Source organism: Haliotis cracherodii, unplaced genomic scaffold, assembly GCF_022045235.1.
Source record: "Haliotis cracherodii isolate W230 unplaced genomic scaffold, xgHalCrac1.p SCAF_21, whole genome shotgun sequence".
NCBI classification, from domain to species: domain Eukaryota; kingdom Metazoa; phylum Mollusca; class Gastropoda; order Lepetellida; family Haliotidae; genus Haliotis; species Haliotis cracherodii.
In genome coordinates, this window is record NW_027266277.1 from 10,713,013 (window position 1) to 10,737,601 (window position 24,589).

Consider the following 24,589-nt stretch of genomic DNA (forward strand, 5'->3'; position numbering starts at 1 on the left):
CTGTGCTGGCATTTGTTCACACAATAACACATATGACTGACACTGAGACTCATTTGAGCACACCAACTGTAAACATTAAGTACACACAGTAAAAGTCCTCCAAAATTCATTACAAAATACTGTCTCCACATGCATGTTAAAATGGTTTTATTTTTCGTTGAAAGAATTCAACACACAACCATGACACAACCCAACTGGCTATGATTAGTAGTAAGAAACTAGTTTCGCTGGAAATTTCACAAATGGTATTCGTTGCACTGGGTAAAAGCACTCGAGGCACCACACATTCTAAATCTACATATTCAGTAGCAGGAAGATGGTGTATTTCTGAACTCAAGACTAGAAACATTGTATAACTACATACCGTAGAAGTCAAATCACTAGGAAAACGTCACAAAAAAATTATACACATTGGGAATGTCCTGCAAAGAGTCGGTTGACATCATTCTCCCTGCCATTACGATACCATTAGGTCTGTTGCTTTAAAGAACTCCCCTAACAACTTGTATCAACACATCTACTTGGTTTTCATCTTATAGAAAATATTGCATACAAACAAAAGATATTCATGACTTTAGGATTCTTTTCAAGAATCTCAATGAGCAGTTTTGTATCGATTAATAAAATTTAAAAAAATATTTAATAAATATTTTCATAAACAAAATATTGGATAACAGAAATGTAGCCATCAGAATATGGAATATAAACTTCAGGACCACGATTGATCTGTGACCCAAGCTGTGAATAGTTGTCTGCAGACATGGCTGCTTGCAGAGTATATAACACAAGAAGGATAACTTAAAGACAATGTATACTCCAAGTGCAGTTTGTGTCTCATATATATATCTATATATATACAGTTAACAGGAAAATTAAGACTTTCTCCAAATTACAGCACAATCTAAGTAAGTAAATTTTATATAAGCAAATGTGTGGAAATATTTCAAACTTAATTAAATAAGCCATTGTTAAGTAAAAACCATATGTTGTACAAAGAAAAAAACTAAATTGTAAATGATTTTAAAAGGAAATAGCAATTTATTTCAACCTACAATACAAACAAAATACATTGTATGATTTAAATTAAGAATGAGTTATTTTATCCTACAAAGAAATACATGTACCAGAACAGTATCTGATTTCAAAAGTAAATATCATTTTGTCATATCCTACAATACAGTCTTATTGTGTATTGCAAAATATCTTAATTTTCTACTAAACAATATCTGAATGAGGGGGATTACACAAAGAGAAATGTTTATTCTACATCAACTCTACCACACAACGTCTATGCTACACATCAAGACATTGCAATAAGCATGTTCCTAGGGCACTATCAAACAGTGACACACTGAAACCAGCAGTACATACGCAGTGCTGAGAAAGTTATCACTCATTACAAAAACAAAATTTGGCACAAAAATTAAATTACATTACAGAAACTTGGTACAAGACATAAATATTAGGCTAGATATTCCAGAGAAAGCGTGAATAAAAAAATCAAAGAAAATGTTCAACGACAAATGTACTGGTAACAATAAATGACTTCGCTGATATAAGTATGAAATAAATAAAATAAATTACAGCTATTATATTGGTTAATTGTTGAACTGACTGACATGGAATGTATAATATAATGTTAGTAACTTTTAAGATTCATCTGTATCATGAGTATATTCATTATAACACTAAATATAATTGATCTCTGGGAGATTTTCCAAATGTTCTCCTAAGAAGCAGCCAAGAAGGGTACTAAAACTACTCTTAATATTCCATTTACTGGGACAAAATTAACCATCTTAAGGCTCTATTATTTGAAATCAACTAAGTGCACTGACCATATTTGATGTAATAAGCACCCCGCTCTAATAAGCGCCCAAGGCGATATTTGCTAATATATTAGCTAGTGAACAATCCCAATTAGCACCCCTTCCAATTGATCAATGTACACAAGACTCATTTATTCGTGTTATATGCACCCTTAATTATGGGCAATTAAATTCTGGAAAATATATCTGTTGTGTATAACACGCACACACTTTTCTTTAGTATTATTTCAGGCTGTCAGCATAAACCACGAAATTTACGATCTTTTAACTTTTTTTTTTCTCACCAAAATTATATTCTAATAAGAGCCACCTATTTCTAATTTTGAGAGCGCCTTGGGTGCTTATTACGTCGAATACGGTACTCAAAATTTTTCTTTACACAGCTTAGAATGCATGTAATGAACAGAGTCAAACAAAATCATATCTGTACTATTCATAATTACTATTGATTAACCAAAATTTGAATTAAGGAGGCAACATCCAAATCTATACTGGATCTAAAACAAATGAAATCTTTAAAAAAAAGGCATAGCAGTGTCATTTAGAACAAAGAAAATATTCTGGAGAATGATAAAGATTCATGATCTTATAAAAGCACTAACATTCACAACAAGCAATTTCCTCACAAGATACATGACTCTAATCAATGCTGCTGAGAATTGGGTAGGAATGGTATTTGACAATGGAATGAACTGGATTCATGGAACAAAAAACAGGTCTAGTCTAGCTGACAGTGACATATCTAGAAAATAGGATCTTGCAGGATTTGTTTAGTTGAATATATAGACTTTATTTTAAATTCTGTTATATTATATACAATAACACTGTCTGTACATCATTCGTGAGGGGATGAAAGTCAAGAGGCCATAAGTACATTGAATAAGACACACATTTCGGGGCCCAACACTCCACGAGTACACACACAATCTTCCACCTAACTCAGCTTCAGGCATCACATCGGTTACTCACACATCCTATTGTCTCATTTCATGCAGTATCAAAAGCTGGTGTTTGGGATGAAACTGTATCAAACACTTTTTCACGAAATGAAATCTGAGCAAAATCTTAACACACAATGAAATATCTGCAAACTCAGCAAATTTCCTTGTATTATAACAATACACAGCGTGATAATGGGCCACAAAATAATATATATCGTGCTCAACCAACAAGGTATATTTCAGGCTTACACAATGCTTTCTGTAATATGAAATGCACAAATGATCTTTTCAGTACAAAATGAGAATATTCTAGGTAAAGTTCATATCATAGTATCACTATGGACACAATCCTATCATGCCAAGTGTACAACTATTCCTTGTTCACTAGAAATTCTTTGGATCATAAAAAATACATCAAGTTATCCGTAGTTCGATACAATTAGCGTGGTGACATCACACCAGTGCCACTACAAATCAGACAAAATATCCAGTTAAAGTAGTCAGAGTTAAATCGGTTTCAATGAGAACTAGTTTCTTGTCATAAATTGTCAAAACATTTATCTCATAAACATGGCTCCTAGCTAAGTTTACTATCCTGGTACATATTTAACTGGACCTGGGTCCTGATCCACAAAGTTTTTGCAGCGTTACGACCTATCATAACCATATAGTTAAACGTAGGCTTACTAATATTGTAGTGCTACAAACACTCTGTGGATCGAGGCCACAAAGTGTTCGTAGCGCTACGACTGTCGTAAGTCTATGTTAAAGTATAGGAGTTACGATCATCCTAGCGTTACGAACACTTCGTGATCAGGACCCTGGCTTCATGCTACTGATAGGCATACACACCCTGTGTATATCAAGCCACTGGACGAGGGAGCCCCAAGACGGATTGTGATTAAGACCTTTATGGTGGACTATTCAGCTAAAATGGTTGCATAGACAGGGAGGGTCCGTCTGAGTGCTGCACACGCCTCAGACTTGCAGTGACTCTCAGCGGTGATCTCAGATAGCATATTGCCATGTTCACTAAAATAATGTATTAATGATCACAGTTTCAATAGTCCTCTGTATTGAATAAATACAATATAAACAGTCTCAGCATGCTGCTGTTATCTCTGTACATTTATACAGCCACATAGGTACATCTAAATAATTACTCCTGCAGATTAGTAAATGACTACCACGTAACAGTTCTGAAATATAACTCACTGACTATACAGAAATATCTCGATACAAACCTCTAGATAGGGATTACAAGGGTACAACGTCTACATGACTTGATAGGTACTGAGGCAACAAAGGAATTTGTACATTAAGTAAACTATGTTTGGATGACTCTGGGACATCTTGTGATCATGTGACCAAGCCATTATATTACAGATATTGCAGGATCTGGCCTCCACACATATTGATTTTTTGTGGAATAAAAAACTATTTAGTCAAAGAGGTAATAAGGAGTTTCTCCCCTTTTGTAAAAAAAAAAGGCAAAAAGCACTAGTACTCAATAATATTTGAAAAATTGTCCAATTTATTGCTCAAAGTAATCAAATATGCAAACACCAGCATAAATTCAGCAGTTTATGAAGCATAATATAAACAGTTGCATAAATCCGGAGTACATCTTGAACTATCCACTGATATCAGAGAATATACACTGATTTGAAGAAAATATATCACAGAAACTATGCTCTGAAATTATGAGTCAAATGGCCTCCTAAAATTGAAGACCTTGGTTATCACTGGCCATTGTCACAGTATTAGTAGCAGTGAAATCAACATGACTGATTGTTACTCAACCAATAATATACCAGCATTCTTTTCAACAAGTGATTGACAGGCCATCTGCCAATAGAAAATCCTGCTACAGCCATCAATACAGCAGAATTTGCATGACACCAGCAGTAGGGAAGATGTATCACATGTAATATGACTTGTTACATCAATATTAAGATATAATGGACAGGAGACAGTATAAGCCATTTGCTGCAGCAGTATAGAAAATATGTCTGCTTGACATAACCTAGGTATGTGTGGAGGCAAGATTGTTTGCTTCCCTGTGGGCATGGCCGGCTAGACCGGAAATACTGGTCATATAACATACATAACTCACATAATACACGTCAGTATAAAATAGCAAAATATTGTACACATAAAGATTATTATAGTCACACTGGAAATCTTTGTCTACGTGACTTCATGAAAGAAACTTAACAAAACAAGAAACATGACCAACTGTTTCTGCTGCCCAGGAAATTAGATTCCTTGACGGTTGCCATGGAAGCAGATCCTATGTAAAGGTTGCCATGGAAACAGGTCCAGGAAAAGGTTGTTCATCAGCAGAGTAGGACGTCACTGTTTGTAAACCGATGCAGCAGTCGTGATTTAAGTCAAAACAAATCAACAATAAACTTAACAAAGGAATGGGAACAGTCCATGGGTATTATCAGCAGTGATGGTGTTGCAAAAAATATACTTCAACTCTTCTGCAACAGCGTTGCATATTCTAGTGTCAGCAGTGGCGCAGTGACGATGTAACATTGTATCAATGGTCCCCATGTTGTAACAATGCTGTGTAAAGTGTAACATTGTTCATCACAATCTCTTCAGTTGAGCTCTTCCTGAGGGTGTTTCGCCTTATGGGCTGCCATCTGTGCCGGGCCAAGGACGGCATAGTGACACGACGGGAATGTGCAGTGGTAGTGAGTCTGCTTCTTGTAGTAGGAGCACATGGTATTCCTGCAGTCTTCATTGCCAGTGAACTTCTGAAAGCCATTGGATGCAATACTGTCCATCTTGCTATGATATTTACGGTGAGCTTGAACTTTGCTGGAGTCGGCACAAGCGAATGGGCACTTCAGACAGTGAAAGTGTGATGACTTTATAGACAGTTCGCAATCAGAGCTTCCACACGCCACAGATGAGCGAAAGTGGTAGAACTCCCCACCCATTATGTTATCAAGTCTTTCGTGTCGTAGCACATGCTGGATGAAGCGTGTTCTATCACTGAAACCATACCCACAGTCCTCCCTCATACAGTGATAATGGGTGGAGCTCTGACGGTAGGTGCAGGTGGTATATCCACAATCATCACCAGACCGATGTTTGGTAAACCCCTCTGGGATGACAACTTGATCTTTTGAGCTCTGCGGGCTTGACAATCTTCTCTGCTTGGCCATCAACATATCACTGTCGATGAAATCTTCATGCCTTGTAGCTATTCGTTTTCGTCCTGATCGACGCGAAATGGACAGATTGAGCCCAACCTCTGGCTCCTCTGCATCCTCATTACCAGCGTCTGACCCTTGCCCTTCATCAACCACCAGAGGACCATCATCATAGCTGTCATAACTGTAGTTGTAGGAGTCGCTTCCATTCGTGGCCTCTTCTACAAGCGTCTCATCCATACTGTTCCCATTTATGTCCTCCTCCTCCTCGTCCTCAATCTCCTCGCTGCTGTTGTCGGATCCGAGAGTCTGTCTCCTTTGCAGCATGTTAGCAAAAGCCTCTGGGTTGAGGTTGAGAGATGATGATGCCGAGAGCTCAAAGCTGCCTTCTTGCTGCTCATCTTCCTCAGCAATCTCCTCCTCTTCTTCCTCCTCCTCATCCACCTCCTCCTCAACAAGCTGTGCAGTGTTGGAGAGGTCCAGACCTGCCATTGGAGCAGGTTTGGGCATAAGGTGTACATGTTTGCCTGCTCTCCCTCCAGACTCAGATCTTCGGAATCTAAGACCGTGTTTTCCCATGTGACAGCGCAACCTTGCTGGGTCGGAGAAAGCTTGGTTACACTCCAGACAGTGATAATGATCCTTTTTCTTCAGCTTGCAGAACGGCCGTCCACAGTTCGAGTTGAGAGCATAATGCATCTTGCTTCTCATCTGACCCCAGTTTGGTTGGGGAGGGGTGAGCCCTTTTTGTTGTAGCAGCACTGTAAGGGGCATGGCGCTGGCCATGGGAAGCTGCAACTGTCCCCCAGCCATGAACAAAGTCGACATGTTGGTAGGAAGTGCGGAGATGGTTGACGGTAGGGGCTGAGCCATCATAGCCTGGGTGCTGAGGGTATTGGCCATTGTGAGATTGCTAGCCATGCTCAAGGACAGATGTTGGCTGAAGACTGTGCCAGGAGCTGTACCGCGTACGTCAGTCAGGGGAGACATTGGGTAGAAGGTGCCAGCTGCCTTAACAACGTTCTTGTTCTTCGGATCAAGCTGTAATCCTGGGACTGCTGGGACGATGGGGATGAAATTGGAGACCTCCTTCTTAGCTGAGGCTGGGACTGGGGCAATTTTGGGAACTGGTGGCATCTTGTGTTTTCTGTCATGCTGTACCATAGTGCTGTGCCGGACGAATGAGTAGTCACATTTGGGCTTCAGGCAATGGAAGTGGCGATTAGCACGGTTGTTGTGACAGTGAGGACGTCGGCAGTCAATATTTCGGTCAAAGAACTCAAAGCCTTCTAAGATGTTGACGAAGTTGTGAAAGTCTTTTGCATGAAGGTTGAGAACATCCATCCTGTCGGTGGCATGATGACACCGAGGTCGGGCACAGTGGAAGTGATCCTTCATGTAATACATGCACTGTGTGTCCGGACAGGGCTCATCCGATGTGAAGTGCTTGAATCCATTAATGACCTCAGCCGTTGGGTCAAACTTCCCCTCTGAGTACAGTCTCACAGATTCCTGGATCACTGATTCTGGCAGTTCCACTTTCGGAACAGTTGGGATTTCAGTCCTGGGATACTTGGGAGGGCGACCTCGTCTTCGCTTTGAGAATTCGTCATCCTTGGAATTACCAAACTTGCCTTTTCCACCTGAAGCCTTGGCATACTCATGGATGCGGTAATGTTCAAGTCGGGCAAATGCTGGGCCGGTGTGGGGAATAGCATGGGAACACCCAGTCTGAAAACAGAATGATTATTTTTATTTTTTATATTTTTTTAGTCTTTCATTTCATTGTTGTTTCATTTCTTCTACCTCAAATATTGAATCTTGACGAAAACAATAAGTATTATCATTTTATGTTTAGAGAATGTTTATAGGAAATATTGTTCATGAATCCAATAACAAAGCTTCATAGCTTTCTCTTCTATTCAACACTGATATATTGTATGTACATACCCAGTTGCAGTGGTAGTGCTTCTGTTTGAGGTTGAGCTGGCAGCTCTGGGGACATGCCTGCAGCTCCTCATACATCAGATACACAAGAGGTGTGATACGGTCCTGGATTTCATGGAACCTAAAACACAGAAACACTTTTCAGCACATCCATGGAAAAAAACGATAAGGCAAGCAACATCAGCACACATATGTGGTGAAGAGGGGTATAAAGGACATGAGAGTGAGTATTGATTTTTGCCCCTTTAAGCTTTGTTTGTTTGTTTGCCGCACTCAGCAAAATTCCAGCTATATGGCGGTGGTCTGTAACAGACAATTCAGTGATTGATATAATAATCATCAATCCACGCAACCAAGTCAGCGAGCCTGACCACCTGATCCCGTTAGTCGCTTCTCACGACAAGCATAGTCACCTTTTACTTTAAGCAATATTCTGGCAATATCACATGGTACACCAAGAATGGGACATACACATGTATCAAACCCTGGTCTTTAAGGAAGAACCTTAAGCAACAGACCACCTCACCATCCTTTCATCTATTGTTCTCTTATGAATCAGTATTAAATTGAGAAAAACACCACTTTGAACAGCATTTCAGGAACATCATCAAATTAACACTGCCCACAAGTCTGGGGCTAGTACAAAGACCTGCAGGTTGGCACAAATTTCCCAGTTTCCTCACTGATTTAACATTACATTTTAGTTCTAACCCTGATCACAGCGTGTCAGCTTAAGATAGGAGGAAAACAAAGTGATGCAGATATCAGACATTACCATGTTGGTGAAACCAACAAGAACATGGATCATAAAAATATTGGATTCTGATCGGAACCCACGACCAGTGGAAGCTGGCATCCAATAGGAATGAGTGAGTGAGTTTGGTTTTATGCCGCTTTTAGCAATATTCCAGCAATATCACGGCGGGGGACACCACAAATTGGCTTCACACATTGTACCCATGTCAGGAATCGAACCCAGGTCTTCGGCGCGACGAGCGAATGCTTTAACTATAGGCTCCCCGACCACCCCACATCCAATAGGAATGCAGCTACCGGAGTATGTTGAAAGCACTGAGGTACTACATAAGAGGCGGAAATATGTAACTCACTTGGCATGTTCTCGCACCCCGTCCTTGGATCGGAAGAGGACCTGACATCCATCCACCCTGCAGTGGTAGTGGTCCTTGTACAGATACTGGCAGCGGGAGTTGCAGGGGTCATTGGCCGTGTACCTGAATGCACAACACATCGATGTTAATAACTAGTTGGTTGTGAGTGAGTGAGTTGGGTTTTAAGGCCGCTTTTAACAGTATTCCAATTATATCACGGCATGTCAGCTTAATGTGGGAGGAAAGCCTGAAGTGATGCAGGTCTCAGACGTTTACCACTTCGGCGAAACCCACAAGCACGTGTATGGTACTGACAAACCTAGAAACATAATCGGGGCGAACAGGGATTCGTACCCACAATCATAAGTTTCTGGCGTGCCCAATGGACGCAACTCTGCACAGTACTAGCAGTATTTATTTTTCAGCTTAATGACTTTATGAACAGATTAATGTAGCTTACTTTCATCAAACTTTCAAAATACTTTATTCACGGGTTATTTGAAAGAGACGGTTTTCATATAACAAGATATCAGAAGAAACTACGTAAAATCTACTGAAAACTTGGCTAAAAGTGAGCAGGGCTCACTAATACCCCGACCTTGACTCCAACATCAGCCGAAAATCCACTTATCAAATCACTGCACCTATCCTATTAGTACAGAAAGTGTTCCTTGAATTTGAAAAAAATCCATGAGTAGCTTTCGAGTTATAGGTCACACATATGTTTAGGTAAAAACATTCAAAATAGCTGGGGTTTTTTCCCAGAAAATCCAAAAATTTAATTCAAAGCTTGAACTGCACCTCTCCTATTGGTAAAGAAATAGTTTGAAAAGAATCTACGCAGTAGCTTTCCAAGTCATAGGTTAGACAAAAACAAACTGTCCCCGGAAGGACGGAATTCCTTGATATAACTATAACACCTGCCCTTTTAGTTTGGGGGCATAATAATGCAGTAGGGAAAGTTGGGCCCGACAGTTTTGGCATGAACTAAAGTTACCTGATAAGATAGGCCTTCCAGGACTCATCCTTCTCTCTCTTCTCCGGAGATGGACGTATCAGTTCAATGCCGTGTGATGGTGTGTTCTCACCGGACGATGGGGGATTGGAGCTATCCTTCTGGGGACTAATGGCAGACGGGATTGGCAGGGTCAGTGAATCATTCAGCTTTTCCTCAGAGACAATGGCTGCATGATTCAACAGCCCTGAACTATGGTCCAGTCTCATGGTGTCCTTGACCTCTTTCGGCTCAAGCTTGACCTTGACCTTCCTCTCCATGATTGGAGGAGACATGCTATTACTGTTCCCGCTGTCAGACTTTTTCCCTTTGGGTGATTCCATTTCTGTCTTGATCTTAACAGGCAGAGACATGGAGGGCACGACCTGATGGGCCAGGCTTGTCCCCATTGTCATGGGCACCTGCGCCAGAATCTGCCCAGCACCGGACAGAGCAGAGACCCCTTGTAAGGAGCTCATCACCTGTTGAGCAGGGCGAGGCTGGGGGGTTGTTGACTTCTGGACCTGCCGGAAGTTGCGGTAAGCGTTCTCAAAGTCCCGACGTTCGTGTTTACGTTTGTGGGAATACAGCTGAGCTGTTGAGTGCAGCACATAGTTGCAACCTGCAAGTAAAGAGGTGAATGTAAGCGCATGCCACTGATACATGTGTCACAATCTCTGAACATTCAGAAAGCAAATCTTCATCAACTTTGCAATTTGTATTCCTGTGATCTTAACTATAGATAACTTCAGTACAGCTCCTTTTAGCTAAACGAGTAAGTAGAACAGCCTTCAAAGACTCACCTGGTCTGATGCAATGAATATGGTTGCTGATTTTGGAAAACCTGCAAGCCTTGTAGGAACAGTGCTCGTACTTCATGAATTTCTTGAACCCATCCCGCCCCAGGATCTCGTCCTTCTGATGGTAGCTCTTGTGCTTCTCTGTAACACAGGCAGTCACATACACTAGCTGACTTCCATATTCCATTATCTACAGCATTAAATTTCCATTCTATTTTGAAAAAATACTCTGGACCCATTTGCCACCATATCTTGTTTTGAGTCCAACTTAAATAGCACAATGGAAAATTGCCATCCAGTCAAATCAATCTCAAGACCGAGAGGAAATCTGTGCTAGGTTAGAGACAGGAGCAATAGAGAAGATGACATGTCTTCCAATTCGAAGCAATGGTGTCCAATATGTGCAGAGTATTTATTGAAATAGAATGGCGATATACAATAGACATTTAAGTCCTCAACTATCCAGGGACCATTTTCATATGAATCAACTGTCATTGATAACCTAAATTCTAAAGACACTCAAATAACCTCATTTGACTCTTTCAAGGTATGAAACTGTATCATTTCATTGCCAGGATTATCAAATGAGACGGGAGAATAAAGGGAGATAACTCTGTCATACCCATGTCAGCTTTGTTCTTGAAAGTAAATTTGCAGCTTGTTCGTCGACAGTGGAAATGTGTTGTGCGTTGACCATAGAATTGACATGACGGAGTCCCACAATCCTCCGTGGCGCGGAATCGTTGGAAACCTTCCATGATGATAGCGGAGTCCTTGCGATGGTAATTAGCATGCATCTGCACATCCGATGTGCTGATGTAGACTTTGTCACAGCCAGGCTGTAGGAAACAAACACCCAATTATAGAGCTGAATACCAATCCTAGCTCTGCATGCATTAAGGAAATAAAGAAGTTTTGACTTTCTCACTTACTGTCAGTTACTTCATTGTCATTACTATGAATTGTTACATCACTTATTTTCAAACTACTGATGTGAACAGTGAAATTCTCAAAATTAATTTCAAATTTTCAAAATTTAAATAAGTAACCCATAAAAGTATTGTGACTGCATATATACTACTAAAACGAAGTTAAAGGACACCTGATTCTTTCATAATAATACAGTTCATCTGTCATGCAATAACAGTAAGTATAGTAATATGAAAGAATCGGGTGTCCGTTTAACTTCTTTGATTCCTGTCAATTAAAAACTTTCTGACCTGTAGACAGTGGTAGTGGGTCTGGCGTCCATTGTGCGTACAGGTCCCAAACTTCTGGCTGCAGTCATCCATGGGGCTGAACCGGAGGAAGCCATGTTGGAGGGAATCATCGCGTTTCTTGTGCCACTTGAAGTGCCGGACCATCTCTTCCTTCTTGACGAACACCTTGAAGCTGCAGTCCATACAGTGGTAGTGCTCCCTGTAGCCCAGGTCCTTGCAGTGGGTGCCGCCACAGTCCTCGCCATTGTGAAATCTGAAACAAGCAGAGAGACCATGTCACCTTCCCTGAACCTATCATAGCCAAACATGTCTGTCAATTATCCCTCAGTATGCTTTTATTCTATTCTAGACAGACAGAATTAACCCTATAAAAGGTTACCATATATGACCGTAGATAAGGACCAGAAAATTCTGTAGAAAGGGGTCGCCTTATGTAAAGGGTACACTTTCATCAAACTCTTTTTCTGTTGGTTAATATGCAGTGTTCTACCTTTCAGCTAATGTTATCAACCAGTGTATGTATACCAGCACATGAAATAAAGGACACAAAAAAAAACAACAATAAAATAATTATTTGATTCTCATCCCCTTCCGCCTCACGACCAAACACCCCATCACATCATTTTATTGCCCCAGTACCTACAAGCAATTCTTTCTTTACAATATATGCTAAAAATACTATATATAGATAGTCTACCAAACAGTCATGTTTTATGTGAATCACATCTGTCTATAGGGGCGGTCGGGTAGCCTGGTGATTAAAGCGTTCGCACGTCACGCCGAAGACCCGGGTTCGATTCCCGACATGGGTACAATATGTGAAGCCCATTTCTGGTGTCCCCCGCCGTGATATTGCTGGAATATTGCTACAAGCGGCAGAAAATCAAACTCACTCACATCCGTCCATCATGTAAACAGATGCATTAAACAATTTCTTTAAAACCAGTAAACCAATTAATCAAATACCTCCCAACCAACATTTTTTAATATTTGGCCTAAAATCTACTAATTGATTTATTGTGGCCTAAAACGTAATATGTATCACTTATTGTGATACAGTTAACATTCAAAAAGAGGAACCATCGGAATTCCCGGCTAGAATTGGTCCCCAGTACTCTACTGCATGTTGTAAAGGGCAACTAAATTGGATAAGGTGGTCAGCGTGATAGCGTGTCAAGAACGGGTTGTCGTTCATAATAATAATCACAGGTTTGTTTGGTAATTAATTACAGGCCATCATCAACTATATGGCATATTACTGAGTCGGGCATTAAACAACAAGATGTAATATAGCTGGAATATTAGGGCATTAAACAAGGACAAACAAGATGAAGACAAAATGGTGTCGTACCGCTTGAGATACTTGGTGTAATCGGGGTTGAAAGTTTTCCCTGAGGAGCTGGCGTGAGACAGTTTGTGCCCAGCTGGATTCAGGCGGAACTTGGAGAACTCTCCACCAACGTTTGACTTACTAGAGGATGGACTCGACTTCAAACCTGAAATAGACGTGTCACTCATTAAGATGGGATGGTGATGATATGGTGTTTAATGTTGCGTCCAAGATTATTGCACTTATATAGCAATGTGTGCATGTGCATGTTCATGTACTAGTCCCAATTCATGCCAGTTTTATAGTGTTAGCAAACTGAGATACCATGGCACAGTTTTAACATTGCTACCACACTCAGACACAGTATATTGACTCAAAGCTGACCAGTCCTTGTTTTATCCCCCCAATTTCAAACAACAGACAGGGTGACAACAAGTTCCACCTTAAACGTCTCTTGGTATGACACTGAAGGGAATCACACCACAGACTGTCCAGGCAGACGCTCTACTCACTAGACCACAGAGGCGGTCTCACTAGCATGTGATTGAGTTGGGTTAAACACACGTTTCAGTCATTATGTGTATTCTTAATAAAACTGCGAAAGCCCAAAGTGAAACAGCTAGAAGTATGCACAGGTACGAGATAACACGCCAAAGATCTGCTTGGGTTAAATCTAAGATTTGAACACATGATCCTAGGAATCTTTCAATAGAACAGAAATTAAGGGGGTCCCCTGTCCTTGAGGTAGCTCCTACAACATTTGAGTAAAGGATAAAGGGACCCCTAAATCTTGACCTGTTATTATTAGGGCTATGACAAGGACCACTGGACTTTCAGGCCTACTTTCAAACACTGCTTCAAGCTAAAGGAAACGCAAGTCTGTCCATCCCATAACCTAGTTTGATAATGTTTTGTGTTACTTAATGTAATTCAGGATCAATAATCCTTAAGCCTTTTTCATTAAACCATGCTATGACTTAATAATTAATAATTTGACATCCCCATTTTCATCATTTAACTAAGATAAACATTAATCATCTTGGTAGAGTCAAATGTGAGAATTTACTAACGTAAATTCAAAAACTGAACATTTGATATTGGGTAGGAATATTATAGATTGCCCATATCATCTGTACTTTCTTACAGCATGCAAAAGTTCACTAAAGAAAGAGATATGTTACACACATACCCATAAGCATGACATGAGAATAATGAGCAAGACTACATTATAATGCTGATCATTTCCTTAGAAACTGGTTAACTCATGACTATACATGTCATGCATTGGTTACCCCGACTACAGTGTAGGCTTTGACCTGATACATGCTGAAACATGATATATTCCCATATACTTGATATATAATCTCCCAGACAACCAACAGTCAGGCCGGCCCCCTTTCAGAGTTGGGCAATAGCAGTCTCGTAAAACTGACTTGCATAAAGCTCACATTTACTGACAAAAACTTAATTTCAATGTAACAATTCTCACGTTCCTTTGCGTAACTAAGGACATTTGCATAGAACACAATGCGATATAAAGCATTTGAAAATGTTCCGCAGAACGCTGAGTTGAGAAATGTGAGAAGCATGTCATCGTTGAGAGTGACTTTGAGAGAAATATTGTGGGAGAGTCATTATAAACAGCTGGCAATTAGCCTACTTTGGTACACACTCGTACATCTTATCCTGTCCATGAATATCCCCTGTCTCTGTTTGTCCACTTTCACAGAAGGCGGTCATTGCCTATACACCACTTAGAAAACAATAATCAAAACAAGCTGACATAATCCAGGAAATATGGCTACAGAAGTGCAAAATATAATGTACAGTAATTATTACTTAAGAAATCATTATCAATGTTCAAAATTTAAAAATATAGTAATATAGTCCTTCTCTTTTCCAAACATGAAAAAATAACCTGGTTTAGAATACTATAGCAGAAAACCTCAAATACACTATGTTCCCCTAATTTCTAACACTGATAATAAATATTGGACAAAATAGTTTTAAAGTCTGGGTCTAAGGGCTTGATATATATTTTTTAATTTAATCATAAAGTGATATTGATTAAAGTTCATGTATATACAGTATAACGTCAACATTTTGAAACTTTCATACAATTTTGTGACAACTATGATTATATAATCAATAAAGTAAGATGATAAACGGCAACAGCTGATCACCCGATACTGAATCTACGACCTCTACTTTCAATTATAATTTGAAATTTAGAACCTTTCACACCAAGAATAACTCAAGCTTTCATTCGAACTTACATGATGAAAATTGAGTTCCACATTCCAAATATAGCAAGCACATATTGTGTAATATAAATGTCAAACAGGAATGTGGGAAATATAGGTTGAAAGGAACAATAATCATTTAACATCCTCCAAATTTTTCACGTAATGTGAACGACTGGACTTGAGTTTAATTGGCGGCACTAACCCAGTGAACTGTCGGAGGTGGGGGGAGGTACTTGAACTACTCGCACACCACTTGGTGCTGAGGGCCCTACACACACACACAGCATGCTGCGATGCATGTGCATTGTGTGAGACGGCCACAAGATTCTTATCATGTATATATGTACAACTGGTGGTCTTTAGTCTGTCTGATTGTCTTGTTTGTGTCAGCGATGTACAATCACATCATCATCTAACACACAGCAAGCTGCGATGCATGTGCATTGTGTGAGACGACCACAAGATTCTTATCATGTATATATGTACAACTGGTGGTCTTTAGTCTGTCTGATTGTCTTGTTTGTGTCAGCGATGTACAATCACATCATCATCTAACACACAGCAAGCTGCGATGCATGTGCATTGTGTGAGACGACCACAAGATTCTTATCATGTATATATGTACAACTGGTGGTCTTTAGTCTGTCTGATTGTCTTGTTTGTGTCAGCAATGTACAATCACATCATCATCTAACACACAGCATGCTGCGATGCATGTGCATTGTGTGAGACGGCCACAAGATTCTTATCATGTATATATATGTACAACTGGTGGTCTTTAGTCTGTCTGATTGTCTTGTTTGTGTCAGCGATGTACAATCACATCATCATCTAACACACAGCATGCTGCGATGCATGTGCATTGTGTGAGACGGCCACAAGATTCTTATCATGTATATATATGTACAACTGGTGGTCTTTAGTCTGTCTGATTGTCTTGTTTGTGTCAGCGATGTACAATCACATCATCATCTAACACACAGCATGCTGCGATGCATGTGCATTGTGTGATTCTTATCATGTATATATATGTACAACTGGTGGTCTTTAGTCTGTCTGATTGTCTTGTTTGTGTCAGCGATGTACAATCACATCATCATCTAACACACAGCATGCTGCGATGCATGTGCATTGTGTGATTCTTATCATGTATATATATGTACAACTGGTGGTCTTTAGTCTGTCTGATTGTCTTGTTTGTGTCAGCGATGTACAATCACATCATCATCTAACACACAGCATGCTGCGATGCATGTGCATTGTGTGATTCTTATCATGTATATATATGTACAACTGGTGGTCTTTAGTCTGTCTGATTGTCTTGTTTGTGTCAGCGATGTACAATCACATCATCATCTAACACACAGCATGCTGCGATGCATTATATGAGACAGATATTCAGTGTTCAAACCTAACGGAGGGGGGGGGGGGGTCCTGAGGCCCTTGGGGTTTGCCCCTCACACATATTACGGAAGCTGAAAAAAACCACATGAAATGTCAACCCTACAGAGAAACTACATTGACGTGAATATAGAAAAGTTATTACATGCAATCATTCTACCCTTATCAGTAATATTTCTTTACAGCCTATGAGATGACATTCTAAAACTAGCCCTGACTTCTACATGACAAGATATATATCTATCTTCAAAGCACAGCCAACATATTCCTACTGTGATAAATGTAAAACAAAAGCAATAGAGTGAAACGCTGAGCCAAGGGAAGCAACTCACCTGCATGGTGCTGGGTGGCAGATGAGGAAGACTGGGTGAGCGGAGGGCTGAGTTTGATGCTGGGTGCAATTGGTTTGAAGGTGGTAGCGGGGTTGGAGGTGGGGGAAGGGGTGCTATGCGGGTGACCTGAGAGAGAGAGAAAAAGATGCAACTGCTAATTACATAGAAAACATTCCATACATCAATATAGAAGAAAATTCAGAAAACATTGCAGATCAATGCGATTTGTTTGTTTGTTGCTTAAAGGTCAGTCAGCAATTTTCCAGCTACATCATAGACACCTGTAATTAATCAGGTCTGGGCCAGAACAACTAGTGGTTGATATGAGTAACGTCCAAAGATGTTGGAGTACAACAACCTGTTATCAACCATGTCAACAAACCGACCACCTGACAAAATTTAGCGGCCATTTACAACAAACAATTGAGCGCTGGGGACATATTTTGACCTTTGTTCACACTTCTGCAGATTTATATGAGTGTTAAATCTTAGAATGAATATGAAAGAGCCTAATCTCTGTTACATCTTTATTTACAAGACACTGCTGTACATCTGTGAGGTGAGGTGAGTTGAGGTGAAATTGGGTATAACATCACGTCCGTGCGTGTGGATGCTTGTACAATTCCAGACTGATGCCAATTTATAGTGCTAGCCCACTGAGATACCATGCCGCAGTTTAACATGAATACCCCACTCAGACAATATACTGACTCCGAGCAGACCAGTCCTAGTTTTATCACCTCAATGCCGAGCACCAGACAGGGTAAAAACAAGTATCAGTCAGGGTAAAAACAAGTACCATCTTTTAACGTCTTGCGCTCTACCACTAGACCATGGATCTGTGATCTATACGAGACACTTCTGTACATTTGTGAACAATATGAGACACTTGTGTAACATCTTAGATCCATATGCGACACTCCACTGTAGGTATCAAATGATTATGTCTCAAGTCAATTTATCATTCTTAACAGGGTAACCGGTGGTGAAGAAAATACAACAAAATATTTTTAAAATTGTATTTTTTCTGTCTGCAGATAGAAAACAATTTGAATAATTTTATTAATCTGGGTCGTAAATATACAGCGTTAGAAATTGGCACTAGTCCTGTAGTCTTTGTCAAACTACCCAATAGTGAAGGTATCATGAGGACAAGTAGAAATTTGCCCTTTTTAAGGGTTTTGCTATATGTTATCATTATAAGGACTAGTGGGCTAAACATGTTAGTTTCTATCGCTGATATAGATGCTTGTATATATAACTTGGGTGAAACTGACATTTTTATTTTATACAAATTGCCCATGTGAATCAATTAATACACAGTTTAGCTGCATTTCATAAACTCCAAACTAGTGCTTATAAGCCGTGACAACATCACAAATGACGCTGCTTGTCATGATCACGCGAATCTTGATACAGATGTAGCCACACAAACTCAAGCTACACTTGATGAAACACAATATGTACCACACTGAAATCATACACTTTCAAAATATTTGACTCAAAGTTCAGTCTCCACACAACACAGAAACCACGGGAGGTAGAATTTCACACTCTGTTTTATACAGTGTACAGTATCTCTACAACTAGCTGGTTATATTTGCACAAAGATATGTTCAAGTTGTAGCCCAAAAGAGGCAGGACAGGAGAAGAAATGAAAGATGATGTTTCACATTTCCAGAAAGAGGGAAGTATCGTGTGTCGGAGACCACATGTCCAGGACACAAAATCACACATGAAACCTAAAACTGTATTTTTGATTCAAAACCTTTGTTTTCAGATAACAGGGCAATTATGGTCTTATCAAACGGCAGGGTAAAGTGACACAGCGACCTTAGCTCCAGCAATTTAGGAACAAAAAATCTCTTTCCACACATGCTATGATCAAATATGTAAAATTATCTAGGACATAAAGATATCTCTGCTTAACACCATAATTTCCCTTTCAAGTTGAGCTAATGACTCTCATCCTCGAGCTTTCTAGATTATGTCCATTTACTGTGCCATTCTATTTAACTGACATGTTTTTAAATAATTAGAATACCCGACAATACAAGAGTGAGTGAGTTAGGTTTAACACCGCTTTGAACATTATTCCAGTTACATCATGGTGTGTCAGTTAAATGTGGGAGGAAAGCCAGAATTGATGCAGGTCTCATACGTTTAATACTTTTGTGAAACCAACAAGCTCTGGTATGGTGCTGACATACCTAGAAACATAATCGGGACAAAACCGTTATTCAAACCCACGATCTGACAATACAAGATCCTAATCCACTTAACAACTTACATAAAAACGTTTTGAGCAAAATGTTAGAATAAAACCTTAGAGTAGCTTAGGAACACAAACAAATGTTTATCACTATCCTAAATCCAACACAGTATTGTAACATTGAAAGCTTATAACCAAGCAATAAAAAAGGATTTGCTTCACATGAATTTCTAGCAAAACAATAATTGATTCAAATTTGTAGTCATTCTGAAACCGGTACATGAAACACGAGAAAAAGATTAAAGTGACATTGATATTGGTTAAACAACATAAACCATTTTCAGGTTAAACCAAAAAACCAACAACTTTGTTCTGAAACATTCCATTGAACTTCGCTAGTCTGAAGTCTTTCAGCATCACTCAACGGAATTTCGTCTTTTCATAAGGAGTTTTAGCAGCTAATACTACCAGATTAAAGAAATTTTAGACAACTCTGATTTCACCCGGGTGGCTAAAGTCGAAGATTTGATACACATGGGATCCAGAAGTCAATGATGTAACAAAAATAACCGCCAACGTTAGAAATTATGAATGCAGCGACTCCTTGTAATACATCTCATAATGCAACACAAGGGTTTATTTAAAATAAAATGTAATTAAAGAACAAATATTTTTTTTAAAAACTGATATTAAAAACTTGAAAAATCATAATAAGGGTGACTAAATATCATTTATTCACTTGTGAACGATATTCATCAAACAGTGCTTTTCACTAACAGGAGCCTTCCACTTGAAAACAGTAACATATATTTACCAACAACTTTCTTTCTGAGTTGGCCTGGAAGTCAACTTTAGTAATATAATAAAGACATATCAACAGAAGTTATATATATTCTCAACAACTATTCATCTACTGTTCACTGTAAGATGGTATACAGAAAGCCTACCACTAACTGACTACCATACCTGTAAACACACAACAGTGTATTGCCAGGAAACCACAGGTTACAACTTGTATGTAACTTACACAATCAAATGCACATTTTTATGCTAGTGTAAAGCTGACTGCAGTGGACGGTTTTACTCCACTAAATAGCTTTTGTGGCATTTCTTAGCTGACAGATACGTCTTTACAAATTAGGGTGATTGGGACTATATGCACTGACTATTGAAATGCCAACCATTTAGAAAACCTGTTAACACAAACACCTTCACTGGAAAGAAGATAGAGCAATATGACGCAACCTTTCATTCATTGCTAAAGATTTTGTCCTCCCTATCAAAGCCAGTCTTTTCAAGATTGTAAAATATGGCCTTTTTGGAACTTATGAGTAAAACTACCTTTTCAGACAAAAAAAAATTGGCTTCAATCCAGGACCGTTGAAGAAGAGTTGGTGGGGACAAAAGGAACGACAGCATTCCTCACAAGTGCACAAATAACATATTGAATTGTCACAAAACAAATCTCTCAGCTTTGGTTTGGTCTTGATATATTTACATTTCATTTCTCTCAAACTTGTAGGCCCAAAACCATAAACTCTGTGCAAAATATGCATGGTTAGCCGAGGTGACATTTTGTGAAATGTATACTTGTGATCTGGACTAGATTTGGGTGTTAGCTGTTTAACTGTCAATTCAAAATATGTACGTCACAAATAAAGCTTGATCACAGCCTTCACTTTGAACTCTACAGAAAAATACTTTCCTGTCTAGATATTTTCTCAATGCAAAAAATAAATATGTATCCAGAGTGTAGCATAAAGACAAAAGTTACATGGATTAAGATTTGAACAACGTCGGGTTTGGGAATTGCTAGAGTTGGGTTAAATTGGCGGGGAATTTCTCTGTTGGGTGAGACAGAGCCTTGTCAAGACAAAAGTTCCGGGAAGTGTGTGCCAGAGATCTCAAAGAGGAGTTTAATAGTTGGGATAGCTGGCAGAGAAAATTTTGAGATTTTCACAAGAAAATAAGATCATGTTGAGGAAAAAAGAGATTATTTTCTTTAACTTTTAAGAAGTTTCCCTGAAAATACGACAACAATCCTCTGGTACAGGCTGACACACAAGGCATTCTTTAGGGATGGGTCAACATGAATTATGCCATGGACAATGGAGGGAAGTAGAACAGTCACAGTCGTTACCCTGATATGAAATATGAATGTATTGTTTAGGTAAGGGACAGTTGGGTATAGCTCCACACTATTACATCAGACCTGGAGATCAGGCTGGGAATGGCAAACCATGGAGATAAACTTGGCAAAGCAGGAACAGAACTTGGCATTACCCACTTGGCAATTTCCTATGTTAGTGATATTGTTAAAAAAAGACATTTCTCTTATGTCATGTTAACTACCAATTTAAATGTATGTTTTATTTCATGACAAATAAATTAGAAAATTGCCCTTAGAAACAAATATCCAAATTTAGATGTGCTTGTTATTTTTTAATTTCACATCTACTTTTTCCCACATTTTCATGTTTCTTAATCAATAAGCTGTAAAGTGTCAAGTCTTTACTTGTCCATGCTGTGTCTGGTCGTGAGTGGGGCTAGATATATGAGGCATGGGCAGTAAGGGAGATGCTGCTTGTACAACATGTCAACACAGCCATCCCCTCCCCTCCCTGACCCTACCCTACCCTCCCCTCCCCTCCCCTTCCCTCCCTTACCCTCCCCTCCCCTCCCCTCCCCTCCCCTCCCCTCCCCTCACCCTTTCCTCCCATTCATACAACTGTAGACAGATAAATAGCCATATTTGGGGGTGACATTAAGACTTTCCAGGAATGCAATGAATTTGAAGTAATTACACTAATGCAGCCACACGGAAGCATGACTAGTTAGTTAATTTGAAATACTTTGAAGGGATTGTTTCAATTTTATGTAAAAAGGATAAAAATGAATTTAATGTTTGCTAGTCATTGTTTAAGAATGAAAAGTAAGCCATTCAATATATACCCAAAAAGGCCTGCCAGTTAACCCCCTTAGTAATCCCTACCCTCCCACACCCACATCCTGGTTTACCCATTCACTATTACTTCTGTATCACCTACACCATCACATGATGTCTCAACTTTAATTTTCAGGAATTAAACTACACCATATTATGAAGCTCATTGTTGAAACAATTCTCCTTTCAGCTTTTAAGAATAGTAAATGCTTAAACCACCAGTGACCCACACCACACCAGTGACCCACACCACACCAGTGACCCACGCCACACCACTGACCCACACCACACCAGTGACCCACGCCACACCAGTGACCCACGCCACACCACTGACCCACATCACACCAGTGACCCACGCCACACCACTGACCCACGCCACACCACTGACCCACACCACACCAATGACCCACGCCACACCACTGACCCACGCCACACCACTGACCCACACCACTGACCCACACCACACCAGTGACCCATGCCACATCACTGACTGACAGCATGCCTTCAGGCTATGCATTGATAGGTGCTCACACTATCGATCACTGTTTTTTTGGTTGAAGCTTGATTTCTCTACGTCATGATAAAGGTGTTAGAGTCCACCCACTCACTCATTCGTATTTTATCTTCCCCCTAACCTTTCTTAACTGAGTTATATTTTAATCACATTGAAATCTTTATTTGCATTTTTTTGTATTTTGACACTTTTGATAGAATACAATACATGTAAAACAACACATGTACCAAACTGTGGCTTCGCTAAACTAATTATTTATAAGAATATTTCTTATTTCCTATTTCACATTTAAAAAAAATTATAATGCATGTAATATGATGCTAAAATGTTGCTTCAAAAAAACAATTATACCTCAAAATAGATTGTTTCCTTTTTTAAAACAACCTTCCTAATCTTTCCTTGTTACTTCACAAACTTCTTTTTTGAGAAGTAAATCTCCGAAATAAATCAGGTTGTTCGTGTTGTCTTGAAGGTGAAATGTTTCCCTGAACAAACAGTGTCTTATCTAAATATATGTGTCCCCATTTATACATGACCTTCATACAGTACTTTTCAAGTTCTTTCTAAAAATGAATATCTTTCGTACTTTGGAAACAAGATATTTTCAAAAGCCTGATAAAGAGCTCCAGCTATCAAAGTGTTAAGTCATGCCTAGGGCTCATAGTATGTAGGTTGGGTGAATCATAAAAATTTGGTAATTTACAATAATACACGACAATAAATGTCAGGCAGCGATACGACAGTAAAGCCTCCTTGTTTTCAAATTTATGTCGAACTTGTGTATTTCATGGCTCGGGTCCCAAAATCTCAGAAACTAAATACCGAATTTCATAGGGAATATCAGGTATTTTTGAGTTCGGCAAACAAGGAGGGCCTATCTTGTTTGGTTTTGCTGAAGAACAAATATTGCTAAGATAGACAGGCCAGGCAAGAGTGATAAGCTATATTGTTCGTAACTATGGAATTTACAGAGAAACCCGTACTCCTGGATAATGTTTATCCGGTCAGGGGACACACAGTTTTCAATATTTACTTCTCAAGTAGTGGAGAATTTGCCTTTCAAAGAATTATGGAGCTATTTCTGAATACTGGTGGGAAATATGGCGAGTTTTTGATGTTTCTGAACTTGATGAGAAAGCTGTCAATAGTGTTATTATAGCTGTCCATTGAGGCATGACAAGTCACACAACACAACCATGACTAAGACCACGACACACTGACGTCGGCTTGTAATAGCAAGATAAATAGCTTAAACTGGATTCAAATTGAAAAATGCTAAATTACATATTAAATATATAGCCACACCTGCAAGGTAAAACAGTTTTGCACAGGAGATTCATAAGAATCTTTCTAGCTGAGTGGAAACCCAGATGTGAGTATTTTTCTGCTGAAACTGACACAAATAAAAACATGAAATGAACTATGAACTCTATATATTCTATAATGTTACAAACTGGAGAGATAAAAACTTAACGTGATATTCAGCCCAAGAGGTATCACTTGTACAGACTTATATGGACATCACAAATGTTAACATGAGGATATGACACTGAAGACATGTCCAAGCACTTCTACTGTTTTTATTATCATAAATTTGCTC

General features: G+C 39.3%; 1 protein-coding gene across 2 annotated transcripts in view; it reads right to left on the reverse strand.

Moving 5' to 3' along the window:
• Positions 1-1,097: 1,097 nt before the first annotated feature.
• Positions 1,098-24,589, reverse strand: part of LOC139470806 (zinc finger protein castor homolog 1-like) — a 52,549-nt gene continuing 29,057 nt past the window's right edge. For both annotated transcript variants that reach the window (XM_071253096.1, XM_071253097.1), the window contains exons 3-11: positions 17,320-17,445; positions 13,362-13,506; positions 12,011-12,263; positions 11,413-11,629; positions 10,794-10,931; positions 9,994-10,612; positions 8,997-9,119; positions 7,891-8,008; positions 1,098-7,671 (exon numbers count right to left, since the gene is read on the reverse strand). In XM_071253096.1, coding sequence (XP_071109197.1) covers positions 5,380-7,671; positions 7,891-8,008; positions 8,997-9,119; positions 9,994-10,612; positions 10,794-10,931; positions 11,413-11,629; positions 12,011-12,263; positions 13,362-13,506; positions 17,320-17,445 — 4,031 coding nt within the window. In that variant the 3' untranslated portion in view covers positions 1,098-5,379. The remainder of the gene's footprint in view (positions 7,672-7,890; positions 8,009-8,996; positions 9,120-9,993; positions 10,613-10,793; positions 10,932-11,412; positions 11,630-12,010; positions 12,264-13,361; positions 13,507-17,319; positions 17,446-24,589) is intronic.